This window comes from Acanthaster planci, linkage group LG01, assembly GCF_054643075.1.
Source record: "Acanthaster planci isolate LZ-2023a linkage group LG01, COTS_SCS, whole genome shotgun sequence".
NCBI lineage: Eukaryota > Metazoa > Echinodermata > Asteroidea > Valvatida > Acanthasteridae > Acanthaster > Acanthaster planci.
The window spans coordinates 3,681,461-3,700,323 of record NC_141777.1 but is presented as its reverse complement, the minus strand read 5'-3'; the positions used below and the strand labels follow the sequence as shown (position 1 = coordinate 3,700,323).

The following is an 18,863-nucleotide window of genomic DNA, read 5'->3' as shown; positions in this document are numbered from 1 at the left end:
TTTAATCATTACACTAGTACATTTTAAAATGAAAACCTTTCTTGTTACACTGGTCTTATTACTTCACTATTCCAAATTTTATTTCAACATTCAAACAGAGCTTGTGTTACAGAAGTGTCCTCCAAAAGCTATATAAAGTAAGGAAAGTTTGACTGACAAATTGTCCCATCTGGAAATGTTCCATTTTCTGACATACTCTGTACAACTGCTGATCACTTCTGAACATGGTGAAATCTTGTGCAGCTTGAGCCGTCAACCATTGAGCTTCCCTCAAAGTGGTCCTCTCTGTGTTAGGATAAGCAGTGTACGCTGTAACGTTTAAACTTATTACCTGAGTACTCAGCCGTAAGAACGCCTGTTAACAACTGGTAACAATTCCACATTTCGTGCCAAAAAACGGCACCTAGATTTACAATTACAGTTAATGATATGTGCCGCTTTTCATATCACTTTTGTCACATTTGGGCAATACATTTACGGTAAAAACTTCGACAAGAATTCCCACAAACTCCATCTGCGAAGATATAATTTTCCGCATGCACGTGTACATTGTTTTAATGTGAATGTACCCAGACCCATTTAAAAATAGTGAACACTGTTGAATTTTTGTCGTGATTTCATAAGATTTCAGTGTACAATATTCACTGCAACTTACATTCCACTGATTGTTTCATCCGCGGGGTCAGTGTTAGAAACAGGCAGGACGGGTTCTCAACGGCTAGGAGTAATCAGTGAAGTTAGCTTAGAGTAATGTACCTCCTCGACAAGGTACATGTAGCATTGTGGATTCATGAAAAAACTTCATCTAGGAACGCAGTCGACTCGTGTCCTGACACTAAACAATCTTCTCTTCCCTTTCTCGAGCTTTGTACCCGATTTGCTTCCCCCTAGTAGGTTTTTTCCTCTCTGTTCATGCCTTTCCAGGCCTATTCAAGGCTTCCCCTTCCTTTCTCGCCTGTGTCCTAGGCCAAACATTCTCTTCTAATTGCTTCCTTTTACAATTTTTGAGTATCTTTCCTTGGGCCCTTTGTTAGATTGTGCAATTTGTCTTTTTGTATACTTCTCTGACCTGGGTTTATAACTTTAATTCTGTTCTGAGCTTTTGATGTTTCTTATTGGCAAATGTTTGATGTCAGTAAAGGTATTTCGAACACGTTTGAATCATACCATTATGCTCTAGGGGTGCTTTGGAATTGGCAAAGTTTTCGAGTTAAGAAAATCATTTCCTTAAATAAAATTTTACTTTACACTGATCCAATTTATTTCGTACTTTACACCTTGCACTCAGGTTCCTATAATTTCAGTTTACAATGCTTTTGATGATTTTTGGGCTTCATATTTTTTTGCTGATTTTACGTTTACCCGTTCATTGATGGAGACTCCCACAATCTGAAAACACTATACACAAGAAACTTAGCGCCTGTTAAAGACTGTGACGTGCGAAATGAAATGAACTCTTATTATGATGGTCGGCCGACCATCATAAAAAAAGACAACAAAATTTCTGTTTTCTCGAAAACTACAGCACTCTTGGCAGAAATATTTTACAGACTGATTGAGGCTGCAATGTACTTTCTTTCAAGTAAGATATTTCGGGATTGCACGAAAGTCCGATTTTGGGGGACCTTTAAGATTTGCTGGCATGTACTTTCCAGACGGCACCAGACCGATCCATTTGGTCATTCCTTCAAAATGATGAAGTTTACAACACTATTCTTTCAGGTGATAAAACAATTCTGTTTCATTTTTTATTTGTGTAACTAATGGTTTCGTATATAAAAGCTTTAATATAATTTTAATTTTGTAACCTACATATTTTAAATAGCGCCACCAATAGTTGTAAAAGTGCCACATCTCTTGGATTTATTATTAAAATAGCTAAAGGAAATTTTCACTTCTATCTCGAAATGCCCAAATGTCATCAAGGATCATCATGCAGAGTTTGGTTGTCTGTGGCCTACAGAACAGAAAACTTTCAAAACATATTATAATATCCTCCAAAACACGGTATAGGAAAAAAAGGGCATTTGGCTGCCTATTATGAACAAAGTACAAGCTTCAACCACGCAATCACGAATGCATGAGAAATTTGTTACATTATTGTTACCTGTTAACATGTTATGGTAGTCTTCGTATCAACATCGTGCGCACATATGCATACACGTGCATGCTGACTCGTTCAGATTTGCAGAACAATGTAATGCTTTCCTTCTTTCCTGCTGACGGGGTGATGATTTGTCACTTGATGAAGTTACACTTCGTCATATTGTTCTCGGAATCAAATGTAATATAATGGCTAGAAAAACTCAAGATCAAGTAAATCACGATATTCGGGATTTTTCACTTCGCAAAAAACGGACGATATACTTAGTAACTGAGTTACCTTTGTGACTCATTTTGAATTCATTTTATGTTCAACAGGCGAAAATCACGACCACAAACCAACTTTCCTTTCCACACTGGACTCACTACCGAAATAGGCTGCGTTGAACTCTCCGAGTTCACTTCGACCACAGCCGCCTGCGCAGGCCCGCCCTCTCCGATCTACCATGAGACCATAGCCGACGCTGGCGCAGCTGATGACCACTTGTACGCTGAGGTACCACGGCGAGGGCTCCCCCTTCCACCGCTCCCTAGCAAAATCGTGGATGAGGAAGCAGACGGAACATACTGCAATATGAAAAACTTATTCTGAACCTGTTGAGTCGGTCAGTCAGTTTGACTGTCTGTTTCTATCAGGGTACAGTCTACTAATTCAAGCCCCATTTGAAAACAGTGTCAAATCAATAACATGCACGCCGACATCCCAGAGATTTCTGAAACACAAATGAAATTCTTGTCTGGTCACTAATCTTTCAATTTCTTTTCAAATTTTTGTGGGTTAACCAATTTCATTTTTAATGATTCCCACAAAACAAAATCACCCCCCAAAGTGATTTTTCCGAAGTTGATCCTGGCAACGATTTACACAATCTCACCATTTTGGGGGCCAAACAATCTCCTTGTGCAAAAGATATTGTGGGGCAATTTCAATGCTAATGAGCTGGCCAGAAATTCTCGCTTGAGTTAGTGGTCTGCACTCGTCAGATGCCGTGATGCAATGAAATGAATAATCCTGAGTTGTAATGAGACACAGAGCCAATTACAAAAGGTTACACGGTGCCCGGATGTTAGGGAATTCTTACATTTTACCAACTTAAAAACTAACATTGTCAGTTTATTTAACCTTTGAACCTGCTTGCTAGCGAATTTAATAGGCATTAGTATAACACCTTTGTCGAGAAAATTACTATTCCTAATTTCCACGAACAATATTTTGCCTTGTAAGTTGATAATTACATGAACATGAAGTCAAAGCGCCGGTTATCAAAATAATTACCGGCAAGTTAGCGGAGTATTTTTGCAAATAAACCAGACAAATGCATCCTTTGGATGGACATAGAAATGTATATTTTCGTGTTCTTTTTTTTTACGTTTACAAAATGAGCATGTTTAGTCAAACGTGTTTTTAATAAGCTTTATGCTTAATGGCCCATTCTCACGTTCTGCTGTTAAACATTACTTTGATTTAATGTTTGAACGGATGAAACACTCGCTATATCTTTCCCAAACATATTATAGCACAAGTAAAGGCGCCTTTCAATATGTGCGTCAACATTTGCGCCAAGCGTTGTGTATCCCAAAAAAAAATTCGATCCCGGGGCGATTTGGACGGCCGAACGCAGCACGTATGTGTCGTCTTATAGTGGAATGGATTTTTGTGTCCGTTGAAGTGAAAGGCATCGTGTACGCAACGCACCCAAAAATGCACATATGGAAAGGTGCCTTTAGGCGTCACGCGAGGTCTTTCTTGCCATCATTTTAACATTACTTAATATATCGTTATACACATTTTATAATCGCAGGACTGAACTTTGTATGTACTGTTGAAAAATTTTCTCAATGTAATAATGTATTGTTAGTTGCCACACATCAACAAAGTACATATTGTTATATGCTAACTCTGCTTCGTACTGTTGTACATCGAGTATAAATTTTTAGTACCTAGAACTTTATTCCAAGTACTACAAATTCTTATTGGAACAATTCTTATTGGAAGAGATCACTGATTTGTGTATACATTGTTGTTTCAGTTATATTTAGAATAAGCGCTCACTTCCTTGTGTAAGAGAAGATTATATTCAGCATTCAGAACCTTTGGAACCGTTGACCGTTAATTCAGGAATATGAATGAAACTTGTATTGAAAAAGTTCCGAAATGTCTCAACAACGGTGTAAATATAATGTGGAAATTAACTTCTTGCAGTTGCAGATATGTTTTTGTGGCATTTATTTTGTTAAACCTTAATGGGGTTGAATCCTGACTGGGTTCAATGTAATATAACAAACCCTAGTGATTGAGGCTCACGAACGTATCTAATGTTGGCGTCATTTAAAAGGAGACATTATTTGAAATAAGTCTCTATCGTTTCGTTTTAATTGGCTTTTTATTTCAGATATATCTTGAAGCCAGTAAATTTTATTGACATTCCTCGTTTATTTCCGTGCATTGCGTAAACGCAAACCTTCGTTTTGTTGAAATTCAAGACTATTAAAGTTACGAATGCATTAATGCATAATAGAGAAGGAAGTTGTTCAAATTTATGAAAATATTTCTGTAATGTATCTTTAAAATATAAGAATGATTTGCAAGTACTCTTGGTATATATAGTACCAGCAATGAAAATATTTCTGTAATGTATCTTTAAAATATAAGAATGATTTGCAAGTACACTTGGTATATATAGTACCAGCAATGAGGGCGCTAACTACCTTGGCTCTATCACTGTATACCAGTGAAGAGAACCAGGCTGTTCGTTTCGCGCAGATAATGACCCCGGCCTTTTTATATGCACACTTCGGGATCTGGTTTGATGTTCCTACTAACTTTCAAGTTAATGCATTGTATTATGTTAAGGAAAAATGACCCTAAGAACTTTTTTCCTGGAGAAAAAAATTGTTCCAATATAAAATAGTACGATGTTTAAAAAGGTGCTGGGTTTTGGTTGAGTCGCCAAAAAATACATGCAAAATTAATCAAGTGATACCACACCTTACTTTTAACAGGGAATTGGAACAGGGAATTGTACAGCTTCAAACTTACAGCAGTTGTGTGAATTCAGTTGGCCAAAGGGGACACCCTCGCCGGCTTTTTTTTTTAAATCAGACTTGCAGTTCTCAGACAAAAACATTTTTGTTACAACCCAAAACTTGGGGCGCTCAGGAACTATAAATAATCACAACATAGTGATAATGTTAGACTTCATTTCAACTTCAAAGATGTTTTGGTTAATACACGTACACTGCATGTTAGAGACCAAATTTCAAAGGGAACAAAAGGTCTTTTAGATCTGAAGGCAATTGTATGGTCAAACATGCAGACACCTGTTCTCCCCCACCAGCACCCCTCCCCCATCAGTATCCCTTAATCTGTCCATGTGTGTTGATAGTGAATTAAATTCTAAGTTTTATGGTTTTGGCTCAAGGTGAAACTGGCATGAGAAAAATATCGATAAGTAGACCAGAGCAAAGACCGTTTAAAACTGTTCTACCAGTTGACGATGGGTAGCATCCCTCGGAGGAAGGTCACCTCTGTGTCCTACGACGAATTGTATTGGCATATGGACCATTATGTTTCTTTTTGTGGCTTTTATCTGCCCCTCAACAAAAACCAGGAGACTACGTCCAATTTACCCGATACTGAATAATTGTTGGAATTAGGCCATTTGTAAAAAAAAAACTTCAAGGCCACAGTATATGCCTTTGTTGCGAAGGAAATGGTCACCAATCTATTCGTTGTACACTACTGAATCACTGGTGAGTTGCCTAACGTTTCACAACATGGAGGCTACTACAACGAGGGTTCCATTTCCTAGTACGATTAAGTAGAACAGCCACTTCCTTCCCGCTGGTAGTGGTTTACCGTGGTTTCACCGGATTTGTCTTCGTACTATTCCGTGCAACTTGTCGAATGTTTGAACATGAGCTGCATCTTAATTGAATTGCTCCTGATTGGAGTTGGCTGTGAATTTGCAAGTGCGGGTGAGTTTCATGGGTGATAGACCCAGAATGTTTACAAAATTCGAAAGATTAGAAAGCACTTTTAAAATTGATGCAAAAAAGAAAAGATTCACCATGGGGGTGGGTCCTACCCACTGACCCTTTGCTTATGCAGTGTGCTGCATTCTAATTAGCTTTGAAGGTCCCGATCCATGATTAACTTCTGTCACATTTTGACAAAGTTTAAGAGAACTTTATAGAGTGAGAATGCATTACAAAGACTTGAATTGAACCGATTACAGCCGTATGTTTCCTTTAAATATCTGATTTACTACTAAAGGTGATTTTGCACTTGTTGCCGACCTCGATAACGGTACCATTTCCATTGGAAGTATGGCCCAGAGACTGTCCGATTCATTTGCCCTGCCCTTGATGGGGGTAAGGAGACCAGTAGCGGTGGAATACGACCCGGTAGAGCAGATGGTGTACTGGAGCGATATCAGTGCCTCACCGTCTCCCAAGATCTCAAGGGCACATCTTAATGGTAGTAGGCAGGGGACACTCGTGGACAACCTGTTCCGTAAGTGTTTGAGAGAGTGTGCGAACAACCAGAGGACATGGTCATATTCTTGCAACGCCGTAAACTTGTTTTCTGAATTTCCAACCGCACTTTTGTTACAAACGTTTTTTGACTTTGTCAATTCATGTATGATGGTTGTAGCCTGACGGGTGACCGGTTCAATTTAGTTTTTTAAACATTGTGTTCGCAAAATTTATTTCTCTATTTTATGATAAATAGGAGAAAAATGCTGATCCCAACTAAATTTTATTCGTAATTAATGATACTCTTTCTGACTATTTTGTCTTTCCCAGAACCTGACGGATTGGCTTTGAATGTCATATCCAGAATGCTTTACTGGACGGATTACATTGGAAACATAGGCCGAGCCTTCACAAACGGATCGGGCAGCGAAAACATCACCGAAAATCTGGACAGACCGAGAGGCATTGTTGTAAACAGCAACAGTGGGTGAGTGTGGCCAAATCTGATTAAACAACTTCTACACCCTGGAGTTGTTCCTAAGGTGTTCTGTTTCAAGCTGCTGCCAGCTTTTTTCATGTCATACCGAATTTGTTTAATAAGCGATCGGTTCATATTGGCTGCTCACAAAGCGCACTACCTAAACAATACTTACTTTCGAAAGAGGTTAATCGTCGACCAGCTAGCACACCAACAGATGCGCGTGGTAGTAAGAATAATTAAGAGCTTGTGATATGCAACACTACAAACGACAGATCTGGTTTCTTCTTTTGAAGACACATTTACTGGACAAACTGGGGAGAAAATCCGAAAATAGAGAGAGCAGATCTCGACGGACACAACAGGACCCTCCTTGTTGAAGGGAATCTCTACTGGCCTAACGGTATTACTATAGACCTCGAAGGTAAAAAAGAATCATCGCACACCACTAGCTCAAAATACTCTTACTTCATCCTTCTTCAGAAGTTGTCTGTTTCAAATTCTAAAACAACCGTGAAAGAATCACCAACACGGGTCAACTTTGAGGTTGGTACACATTACATAATGGAGGCCCACGGTGGTCATTTCACGTGCAATTTAACGCCGTAATGCAAACTCCATCAACTGATGTTCACGGTTACATTTTATTGTCAAATCTGTGATGAGATAACTTCAAGTGAATTCTAGATGTGAATTTGGGTTGCGTGTAAATGTGACGTGAATGCGCATTTCGAAATCCAAGCGAACGCCGTTACTCGTTTCGAATTCGATCTTGAACTATATTCGTCTTCAACCCGATGAAGTTCCCAGATTCTGCTCTATGCACGTCTCGGCTTTGTTTTTTAAATCATCCCTTTACACTCTGCAACTATTCACCCTCACCACTGGGGACCCCCACATGAGCACAGTATTGTGGCTCATCACATGATAAGTTCCTTACATAAGCATCAGGCTATAGCATTTCTAAAACTCGTTGTTTAGTCGCCCAATAACTCTCTTTTGTAGCTAGTTACTTGTACTGGTGTGATGCTCGTCTGGATAAGATTGAGAGAAGTGATCTTCAGGGCAATCAGCGGACGATCTTGCTGAGCGTGTTCTCATTCCCTGGGATACATCCGTATGATTTAGCCTTGTACAAAGATCACGTGTACTGGACCGACTGGAAATCGGGAGCACTGCGCCGAATCCACGTCAATGGCAGTGACATGCAAGAGTTTGGTCGGGAAATGTTCCTGAAGACTGGGGGACTTCACATTCAACAAGGTCAGTTTGTTGATGCCTAATATAATTATAAACAAAAACAAACCGTATAAACCATAAACAAATAATCAAACCAAAATCTAGCTAATGCTATACATCTGGAATTTAAACCACACTACAGACAGAGCCCTGTACGGCTACTTCTTCCTCGCTCCGTAACTAATCATAGCGCAAAAAGTTCTTATCATGTGGGATTCCAGACAAAATAAGACACGATTTCACATTTTATACAACCTAGACTCCATCATCTCATGAGCTCGCAGGATGTTGCACAGGGCGAAAGACTGTCAACATTGTTGATTGGAAAATTATTTTTATAATACTCATGAAAGAAAACGATTTAACCGTTGACCTTGTTTTTTTCCAGAGCCTAATCATTGTGAGCATTCCCCCTGTAGCAACGGAGGAACTTGTAAAGATGTTTTCAACGTATTTTCTTGTCACTGTGCCCCTGGTTTCCATGGACACACTTGTTTTTATCGTAAGTGTTATGTTTACTTTAGTTAAGTCCGGTGATTGACAACTATTTACAAAATTGTTGCTCTAATCACATTTTTAGTCATGAAGATGGGACTATCAGGGAATTATCTCAGTCTGTGAGAAGAAATATTCAAGATCTTCAAAAACTAAACTGAAAATTGTACTACATTCAGAAAGTCATTAATTCCGTAGGACCGTGGCATAAAGACAAGTAAACAAGAATTAAACGCAACTGACATCTGAATTCGCTGTTTTTGCAATTATTATGTCCTTTTCAACAGCTGACTCGGGATGCCTTGCTCCGCTCGTATCCAGCCACGTGACTTTGGTTGAAGCTGGCTCTACCGTGTTTGCAGCTGGGCAAGAGGTCACTTTTATATGCGATAACGGCTTCACAGTGGTAGGCTCGACCGATCACTCCGCAAAGCGCGTCTGCCGGATGGATGGAACCTGGTCAGGTCAACCTGTGGTGTGTTCTATTGGAAGCGTGCAAGGTAACGAAACGGTTCGCCATACTACATACCTGTTAAACTAATCGTGGGATATTAGTAGAGAAGTTGAAACGTTGCCCTCTCAAAGCAAACGCTTTGTGACGCACTTGTAGCATCGTCCCTATGTGGGGAAATTCGAGTGGTCGGTACAACAGAATCCAACGAAGACTAATTTTTGTGCAACAGCGCCCTCAGTGGCAGTGGTTTAAAACAGCCCTATCAGACCGTGCTTACAAGCCATTTCACAAAACTCAGCCTCGTGAATTATTCACACCTGAGCCTTCATGGTCAAACCAAATATTTCTAAATAATGCCTCTAAAGCATTTTTTGTGGTTTAAAATAAACCTGTTAAAAGAAAGTTAAAAATTGCCAAAATCTGGGTCTAATAAAGACCAAGTTTGGCATACCTTTCAACCTGCGGGCCCACAAGTTGCCAGAAGAGGGGCAATACCACGAATTATACGAATGCCGACTTACTCAAAGCCCATTTTTTGTCCCAGTTAACGTCTGTGAACTTCCATCTGACCCTTCTGACCATCTGATGGTTGTATCAGGCCTGAAGGCTCCTTACCTTCCCGGTGACTTGGTTGAGTTCGACTGCCCGGACGGATTTCAACTCCGCGGATCCGCCATAAGGCTTTGTCTATCCAACTTCTCGTGGTCTGGCCAGCCAGCAAGATGTACAAGTAGGCTTGTGATTTATTTCAATTTTCGTTGTCCAAGTGATGGCAACTATTGAGTTCCGTTAATCGTACCAATCCTACCAAAGCGTACCAATCTTGCACTAAGCACAACGAAAGTGCCTACATTTTTAGGCTTGGTTTTTCACATGTTCTCGTAGCCGACGGCGGCTGTGGGGGTTCCACCCTTAACCAGTCACGTGTAGATAATGGAAACAGATTTTCCCGCGTTACTCCTCGCTGAAGTGGCGAGTTTCACCTGTGACGACGGTTACACTATTGCCGGCACCACCGATCAGAGTGCACCGCATGTTTGCCTGGCAGACGAAAACTGGTCCAGTCCTCCTGTGGTGTGCTCTCCGGTAGAACCCGCAGCGGACAAAAACAGTCATCAATTTTTACTCATTCATTCTACCAGTGTCCTTGCTATAGGCGCGCAGGGGGGAAGAATGCAAAAGGACGGTAAGTTTGGAAGCAAACTCGAGACACGAAACGGGCAAAGTAACAGACCATGTGATATTAGGGTGAGGAAAGTGAAACTTAACGGACAAGGTTAGCGTAAGGGTTGGCAATCCAGCACATGGTGAATGGGATAATTTGGGAGAAGTAGAGGTAAGGTAAATTAATTGGACGTCTTCTGGCCGAGTTCGGGCGGCTTGTTCCTGTATGTTTACGAACAGCTCAATTAGTTAGTGACAAGCAACATGCAACATGGAGGCGTCCATGTTGGCTTCGAAAATAATTTCTGTTAATTTTGCAAAACTTCCCATTGTCTATGGCTTTGGAAGCCATCTCTCTACTTTTTGCAGCTGTTCAAAAATCAAAATCTCACGAGTTTTTCCATGTATTCCTGTAAAAACCTGACGAGGAGGTGGTGTGTGATCCCGCCGTTCGAGCGCGAGAACAAGAAACTCGGGTCAAGAACAGGCCGTCCGAAGGTTGTTTTAGAACTGAAATATGTGAGGGTTCTGGTAAAAAAAAAACTTTTATAGAGTATTAATTCCAGCTGTCGTACCCTGACCCTATCCAATAATACTCGATGTCTAAATCTATATAACCCTAGCCATAATCATAACGTTTTCTCTATCTTGATCCTCCCCTACCCATTAAATTCTATATTCCCCATCACAAACCTTAACTTTTACCCATCCAGGATTTTTCACTTTCATCCTAACTTCATCCTGCCTACGTATTTTGTCCTTTGCTTGTCTTAGTTTGTATCCAAATCTGCCCAATAAAATATTGCTCAAGATGTATGTTCGTATACTCCCAGACTTATAAATTCCAAATCGTTCAAAATTGTTTAAGATGTCGATGCTAACATGACGCGAAGAGTAACTTAGAATTGCTGTTTCGAAGTTACAAGTTTTCATGTGTACCAGTACCAAGAAACATTACGAAGAAGCTTTAGTAACCAAAATATTACTTAGTGGATGTTTGGAAATGCAGGATTTTTCCTCTGTGAACGTTTGCTGTTTGTGTTTCTTTGTTTTGTCGCGCATACTTGAGTTAACTGATTTTCTTCGCTTTCTCCTCCTAGATGCCTACGGACAGGTGTGGATCATTGTCACTGTTGTGGCTATTTTAATTCTACTGTCCGTCATCACTGCTGCCGTTGTAATTATAATTCATCGAAAGAGGCAAGTCTTGTAGTGGCCCCCGTATTGTGTTGAAATGAAATCACAATGTCCTGAATCAAATGGATTTCAAGTCATCATGTTTCTTAGTTAATTCTGTATTGGATTTTCGACTGTCTCAATGATTTTGTTTTCAGTTAAAACTTTTTTGCCTGTTGGAGACATCCAGGAAAATTCAGATAAGGAATCAATTACTGATTTTCCTTAAACACTGTCAATTCGTCCAGAAATAGTTTCTTCCATGGCTGTCACTTTGCCATTTCTGAAGGGTAGAGCAGAGCTTGTAGTTGTTTATAATTGACATTTAACACATCCCGGCCTAGTATTGTGTGCTTTGTGGTGAATTTAAACAGGAAAGCCGCCCGGGATATACACGAGATGTCATCTAGCATCAACAGACCAGGAGTGATTTTAACGTCCTATGAAACCTGCATAGACAGAGCAGCAGCCAGCGACAACCCGGAACCCATATACGAGGTGTCCATCAGCTCGCCTAATTTACATCCAAACTGTGAGCCTACTAATACCCCGTCAATGCACGATGGCATACCATCGCCATTGCTAGACCCACGGCTACTGCCTCTGCCACCTACACCATCACCACCTACTACTCCAACGCCGCGCCCATCCCCACGACGTCGATCGAATGGAAATACTCCCACAAGGCTTAGGCTCGATTCCGGGCTTGGTTACGAGAGCTCCATCCTCGATCCAAGCGTGATTCATGCCTATCATTACAGGCTTACGGGCAGCAGCAACCAACCCTTACCGTCAGTATCACAACTAGTGGCGTCAACCGTATCCGAAAAAAGTGACGACAGTGAGCTCATCAATATCGATCAACGTGGTAGCACGCTACTAAATTTACAGTGAAGGGCCTATCCTACCTTTAACTTGGACTTTAACAAGAAATCTCATACACGTACATAACATTCCCTGGAGAAGTAAAACCAACATACGTTGAACTTATCAACAGAAACTATTTCCTCGAAATAAATCTGTCTGAAAGAAAATCCAATTTACAAACACGCAAAGGTTTATTACAAAAACTAAAGTTATCATCACATGTAAATCAGTTATTTTGAAGTGCACAGTGAAACCTCTGGCGTACAATTTTCACTAAACTTGGGTAAAGATGGGCTACATGAAGAGAAATCGATATACTCTGTTTCACAGAGCTTCTGCGCAGGTGCAATTCCTTGGAAATGTCACTGCCTGCAAAAAAAATTTGTTTCGATGCAGGAAATAGAGAAGGATTTTGATAGTTCACGACAGGCTGCCAACCTGGTTCTTTTTCACATTTAAAAGAAACATTACCGTGCTTATCCAATGTTTACGTGCAGCAGTTCCATGAAATTGGCAAAATGCAGGTGTAAACACTTGCACGTTCCAAATGCTTCAATTGATTATAAATTTCGAAAATTATACTCTACTTTTGTGTCAGAACTATTTCCAGCAGTGCTTATTTTTGTATCTGAAAAACCATCCTCAAAGATGCATTAAGATGAGTCAAAAGCTCTAAAGAATAGACCTAAAAGTCCCAAATCCTTTGATTTCTTTATGAATTAACATACAACCTAGGGGGTTAAGGTTAATTAATAAAAGAAGTAAATTCATACTATTGTATCTTTATAATTTACCGGTACATTTAAAGTGAGAAGTGAGGGCCGCGCGATCCATGCTAGTTGGGCGTATCTTTTTAGCTCTGCGAAATTACAGTTATATATCTCATTTAATCTTATTTTTTACTGATCATCCGTATTAAATCGAACCGTATTTTTACAGTTTTGATCACAGTTACCCACTAAGCTTGATTTTTAAGCGTAAAATCAGAAGATTTTGTGATATTTTTAGTTCTGAAAACCAACAAACCAAGTTTTTGAGACCAACGCTGAGAATCATCAGTCTTCGATGCGTATAGTACTAGTGCAATAGACTTTTACAGTTTCAATCGGCAGCAACCCTACTGGTTTTTCACCCTTTTAGACATTGTGTTTAATTGCTTTTATCATCGCTAACTGAAATTACCGTCATGGCGTTTCTTTATTCTTCATGGATTCCCACTTTCGTTATGATTTTATGCATTGCCTATTGAGTGATCAGCGTAGCAAACATTGAGTGTGACAATAGCCCTTCACAACCAAGTCTCAACTGGGCAAACTGGACTGTAGCTCTAACACTCCTTACTGCTGTCAACGTAAAACCGGTGAGCTTGTTCCATTTTCATTACTTGTGTAGTTTCGTTCCCGTAAATTTCGCCCATTATGTGTGACTGAGCAAAAAAATAGCATGATTGTACATGCCGTGCATTGCTATCTGGAGGAATTGAATTAAACCCAGGCCCCTACACACTCAAAAACCCGGATGCCATCGGTCAAAAAGCTGTCAAATTGGGGTCAAACCGTCAAAGAGCTGAATGATAAGATCTATGAACTTATGTGCCATCACATCCTACTCTCCGACATGTAGCTGTGGGATGCCCAATTTTTAACAACTTTCTTGGAAGATGTGGAAACGTTAGAACTATCAAGTAGTTTTAGTTCTTTGTCAGACTAGACATTGGTGAAGAATTGGGAGACCCTTTATCAGCTTCGAGTCCCAAGAGAGAGAAAGAGTTTTGGATAGTAATGTTCATTAAACGTGCGAATCACTACTCAAAAGAAGACTGAGAAAGGAGAGAAAGAAGCGTACCTACGGTGTTCTATAGTCGCCAAATTGCGTCGCGTCGTCCCGTGGCCCAGACGCCTCGACGTGACGCCACGACACTACGACGGCTACGACGGCTCTGTCGCATCGTGCCTTCTCGTCGTGGCGTCGCCTCCTTTCTCATTACTTTTATACTGTGTTTAATGTGTTGCGTTGTGCCGCTGTAGCGTCGCGTCATGCCGTCGTGACGTCGCATCGTTGTGTCGTGTCCTGGTGTCTTGCGGTCGCGTCGACTCGTCGCGTCGTCCTTTCTCCTTGTGCCGTCCCGTCGTGCCGTCGACTCGTCGCATCGTGCAGTCGACGTTTTGCGTCGTGGCCTTCAGCCGTCGCGTCGTGTAGTTGCGTCGTGCCGTCGCCCCTTGACGTCGTGCCGTCGCGTCATGCCTTCGCATCGTGCTCTCGCCGTCGCGTCTTTACTAGTGGAAATAGGGGCATCCTTAGAGACGGAGTTAAGTTCAATACCATTAGCTACCATTTTTCATGATCAAATCTTGTATGCCCTGTGGGTGCACTCCACCAAATTGCTGGATTTCGGACGCCAGATCAATAATATTTTGTGATCCCAAGGGGTTTTTACAGCAAGACACGCCATAATCATGAGGGATCATAGAAATATTTCTATAAATCGCGAACTTGGGACCGGCGGTTTTCAGTTCGGAATATTTCTTTCACAAAGAGCCCCAAATTGCGGCATATTTTGGATAGAGGCGGGCGGCTACACTCGTGGCGGCTACTTGTGTCGCTCATTTCAGTGGTTTGTAAGCTGTTAGAACACATAATTCATGGACACATTATGAAACATTTTGTGAAGTTCAATGTTCTTTTCAATCAACAACATGGATTCCGCAAAGGTAGATCCTGTGAGAACCACTTATCAGCACTGGCTGATGACCTGCAGGTGATAACAGACAACAGAAGCCAGGTCGATCTTGTAATAGTGGTCTCCGAGAAAGCATTTGACACCGTACCACACAAACGGTTAGCCAAACTACACAATTTTGGGATCAGGAACAGTATTCTCCTTTGGATGGAAGATTTTCTTCGTCATCGACAACAAAGAGTTGTAGTTGAAGGGGTGTCATCAGACTAGTGTCCAGTTACGTCTGGAGTCTGGTACCTCAAGGCACTGTGCGTACGCTTTTAATATTCTTGGCTTATCTTAACGATCTACCTCAAAACCTGGCGTCGAATATACGCTTATTTGCTGATGACTGTATCCTGTGTAGGGAAGTCAAAATTCTAGTTACACAAATGAGGTCCTTCAAGATGACATAAACAAGCTATGTAATTGGGAGACCAAATGGCAGATGGGTTTTTAATACTTCAAAATGTTTCGTAATGACTGCAACTCGCAATATAAAGCCTCTTTTGAATAATTATTTGCTTCGAGGAAATCTCACCAACTGAGTATCGCACCATGCCTACCTGGGAGTGAAACTTACTTCAACCTGTCGTGGAATATGTATATCAACCAAATAGTCACCAAAGCCAATATACAACTGGGCCTCCACTCCTTGAGTATTATTGTGTGGTTTGGGATCCTTAGCAGCAGACAAATAAGGGTACAATTGAGAAAGCTGAGCGTAGACCTGCACGTTTCGTATGCAACAACTACTATCGAACATCTGGTGTCACCGATATGATGTCGCAACTGGGCTGGGAAAGCCTTGAAATCAGACGAGCCAAATCCTCGCCTTGCTATTATCTACAAGGAAGCACATAGTCTTTTACCAAGCAACATTTCACATTTGCTGAAAAATCCTGGAGAAGTTAGATCGTCCCTGAAAAGACCCACTACAAGACAATTTGCAAAGCACTTCATTTATGTTGACATAAGAGCAAACATGAAGTGCCATAGACAGTCCCTATATCCCAAGACAATCCCTGTGTGGAACAGCCTTCCTGATGAAGCTCGTCATGTACAATCAGGGAAATTCAAAGATCATCTGTAAAATAGAGAGCTGCCGTTGAAGTCCATGTAAGCTGTCTCCGACTGCAGGCATTGCGCGGAACTTGTACGGGATAGTCACACCAGGTGTTTGTACACTAGTTTGTACACAGACACAGGCGATTATGATAAATAGCCACAGTATAAGTTGCGTTTTACAAACCTTCCGCAAATATATGTCGTACTTCGTTTTTCTGTTGTAAATATGATCCGTGATCTTTCAGATAACATTTCTGACAATTTGTAACGGAGAATTGCTTTGAATATTTTAATCTCTCTGTATCTTCAGCATAGATAACATCAGCAAGAGTGACAATTTCTAAAGATAACTTTGAGATAGTTTTGGATTCCTTTGTGTTTGGCTTGACGGCTGGCTTGTTACACATTGTGTCACCAAGAAGTCAGTCGCATTACTGAAATCCTGTAAACGACACTGATGATGGAACAAAAATGGAGGCGAGAAAAGCCAACGGGGACCACTGCTATTAAAAATACTTCTTCAAAAAATAGATTATAATAACCAAAGCAAAAACTTCAGTACCAGTCGAAGCCGGTTGTTATCAAACTTCAAGTTTAAAAGTTTAAGTTAAACTGATTCATAAATACCGCAGACAGTTTCCCTACTCAACAACGCGCGATATGATCGTGTATTAATATTTGATAATGCTTGCTGGGGACAAAATGCGCTGCCACCTGGATACAAGACAGATTTAAACCATTCCAATTGGTCAAGAGGCTGTGAGCAACGTGGCACGCAGAACTCGCCACGCGTGCGCCGAGTCTATATAAGCAGATTCTTCTGATTACTTGCACAAGGAATATACGATCAAATGGACAGGGGTGTTCAGGAAAATAAAAGTACAATTCTTGAACAAAATTATTGATCGTGTATTGATGTTCTTTATTTTTAATTCTTTTATTTCTTTTAATTCTTTAAATTTTTTATTTTATTTTATCTATTATTTTTTCTAGTTTCAGACTAAATTGGAACACAGATCCGTTGCTTTGCATGGTTTGAAGAAGCTGACCGTATTAGATATAGCCCCATGGTCCTATTTTTATTGCCCTAGATAGCTGTCACACTTCCTGGCAGATGTTATATGTTTTGCACTCAGCCAACCTCTTAATATGTGTAAGGTGGGATCACAAGCGAGTTTGTCGCTTCTCATGGTTGGCAGAAGAATGCTGTAAAATCTGTACCGCCTTGCTTAGTTATTCATGGTTCCAGAAAGCTGTCACAGATCCCCACAAATCTGCACCAGTTTGCATTCAATTGGCTCCCTTTTCTTGCAGTTATGAGTTAGAAAATTGAGGGGCCTCACAAAAGGCGGATTCTGAAGAGGATTCTGGCACTAATTATTCATAAAGTGGGCCAATCAGAGTTACTGTGCACTAACTGGTAGTCAATCACAGTCCTTTGTTTTAGCCAATCAGGCAAGGGGTCAGATTACTTCTACAAGATTGCATCTGTCAGGCAGTGCTAGTTTAGGAAAGAAATTCTCATTGTGAGGATCATTCTGTCCCAGCTTGTTGGGTAGGCTGGATCAATTTGCCCCCACTTCCCCAGCATCTGCCTTTTTTAAGAACATTTGGTTTAGCGACATATTTTACAGGATTCGAAGATAGCCGCTTCCTTTTACATACAATAAGTATCTTAACTGTTATGATAAATCCTACCAATGGAATTATTGTTGACATTAATGTTTGCCACAATACACTGTAATTTGAACTTTGTAAGGGGTCAGCCACACCCTCTTGATGGTATGGGATGTATGATGATATTTGATGCATGGTTTAGGGCCTACACGCCAATATTCCTGATGACAGCTTGCCTAAAACAGACTCAGCATCTGGCAAAATGATAAATAACTGAAGCTGTAGCAAGAGACAGAAAATAATTTGTCTTGAAGTTTGTTCATTTGTGCGTCAGAGCATAAGTATATGCTTAGTCGGCTAAGGAGAATGAACGCCGTATCCATTCTCCCAAGCCCGGCTTAAAGACTGCACAAGCACATACATGTATTTATACCCTGAATAAATAATAAACACTTTGTTTAAACTTCATGGGGGGTTGGGTTGAGTTCAGTTCAACTGCTTTTCCAGGGATGAAGCTTGACTCTCTAAGGCCCGACTGTAGCTTGAGGGAATCCAAGGGCACCAGACTTCCTGAGACCAAGGCTGCATCCGAATTTGTTGTCTAGAGCTAAGTCTAGGTCTTCACTCCATTGAAAGTACGCGGAGACACGCAGACAATAGACCTAGTCGTAGCTCTGGAAGCCCGTTTCGGACACGGCCCAAGTCTCCCGTGACGTGTGTTGCACGTGACGATGGAAACTTGTCTAAAAGTTGTATGTAAGACATGTGTACTTCCCCTGCTGACTATTTGGGCTTTTATTCATGGGCTGCAAGAGAACCGACCATGCGTTGTGGTTGTTAAAAATCAATAGATTATGTATTACGCGTGGTCAAAAGCCCCCCCCCCACAAAACAAACATCGTAGAGGCTTAAATTGTACCGGAACTTCTTTTTCTTAGGGAATGTTCCTTCCTTCCCTCTTTAAAATCACGTGCAAATGCCATGTACTAGGACAAGGAAGTTTA

At 40.8% G+C, this 18,863-nt stretch overlaps 2 protein-coding genes across 5 annotated transcripts in view; both read left to right on the top strand.

The window, feature by feature from the left end:
* LOC110974308 (uncharacterized) overlaps positions 1-4,626 on the top strand; it is a 28,220-nt gene extending 23,594 nt beyond the window's left edge. For all 4 annotated transcript variants that reach the window (XM_022225857.2, XM_087138713.1, XM_087138716.1 and 1 more), the window contains one exon: positions 2,422-4,626. In XM_022225857.2, coding sequence (XP_022081549.2) covers positions 2,422-2,695 — 274 coding nt within the window. In that variant the 3' untranslated portion in view covers positions 2,696-4,626. The remainder of the gene's footprint in view (positions 1-2,421) is intronic.
* A 1,243-nt stretch (positions 4,627-5,869) lies between these two features.
* Positions 5,870-12,280, top strand: LOC147800268 (low-density lipoprotein receptor-related protein 2-like). The gene is made up of 10 exons (XM_087141590.1): positions 5,870-6,081; positions 6,380-6,619; positions 6,913-7,069; positions 7,357-7,484; positions 8,066-8,323; positions 8,688-8,801; positions 9,082-9,294; positions 9,793-9,978; positions 11,513-11,612; positions 12,175-12,280. The coding sequence occupies exons 1-10, from the start codon at positions 6,021-6,023 to the stop codon at positions 12,278-12,280; spliced, it is 1,563 nt and encodes a 520-aa protein (XP_086997716.1). The 5' UTR covers positions 5,870-6,020.
* The last annotated feature ends 6,583 nt before the right edge of the window (positions 12,281-18,863 follow it).

What these genes read in the sequence shown, in the direction of transcription:
- LOC147800268 (XM_087141590.1), top strand. Translation starts at nt 6,021, where the DNA reads ATGAGCTGCATCTTAATTGAATTGCTCCTGATTGGAGTTGGCTGTGAA. An exon ending in GTTGTAAACAGCAACAGTGG is followed by an intron (nt 7,070 to 7,356) that starts GTGAGTGTGGCC and finishes CTTCTTTTGAAG; the next exon opens with ACACATTTACTGGACAAACT. An exon ending in CCAGCCAGCAAGATGTACAA is followed by an intron (nt 9,979 to 11,512) that starts GTAGGCTTGTGA and finishes TTCTCCTCCTAG; the next exon opens with ATGCCTACGGACAGGTGTGG.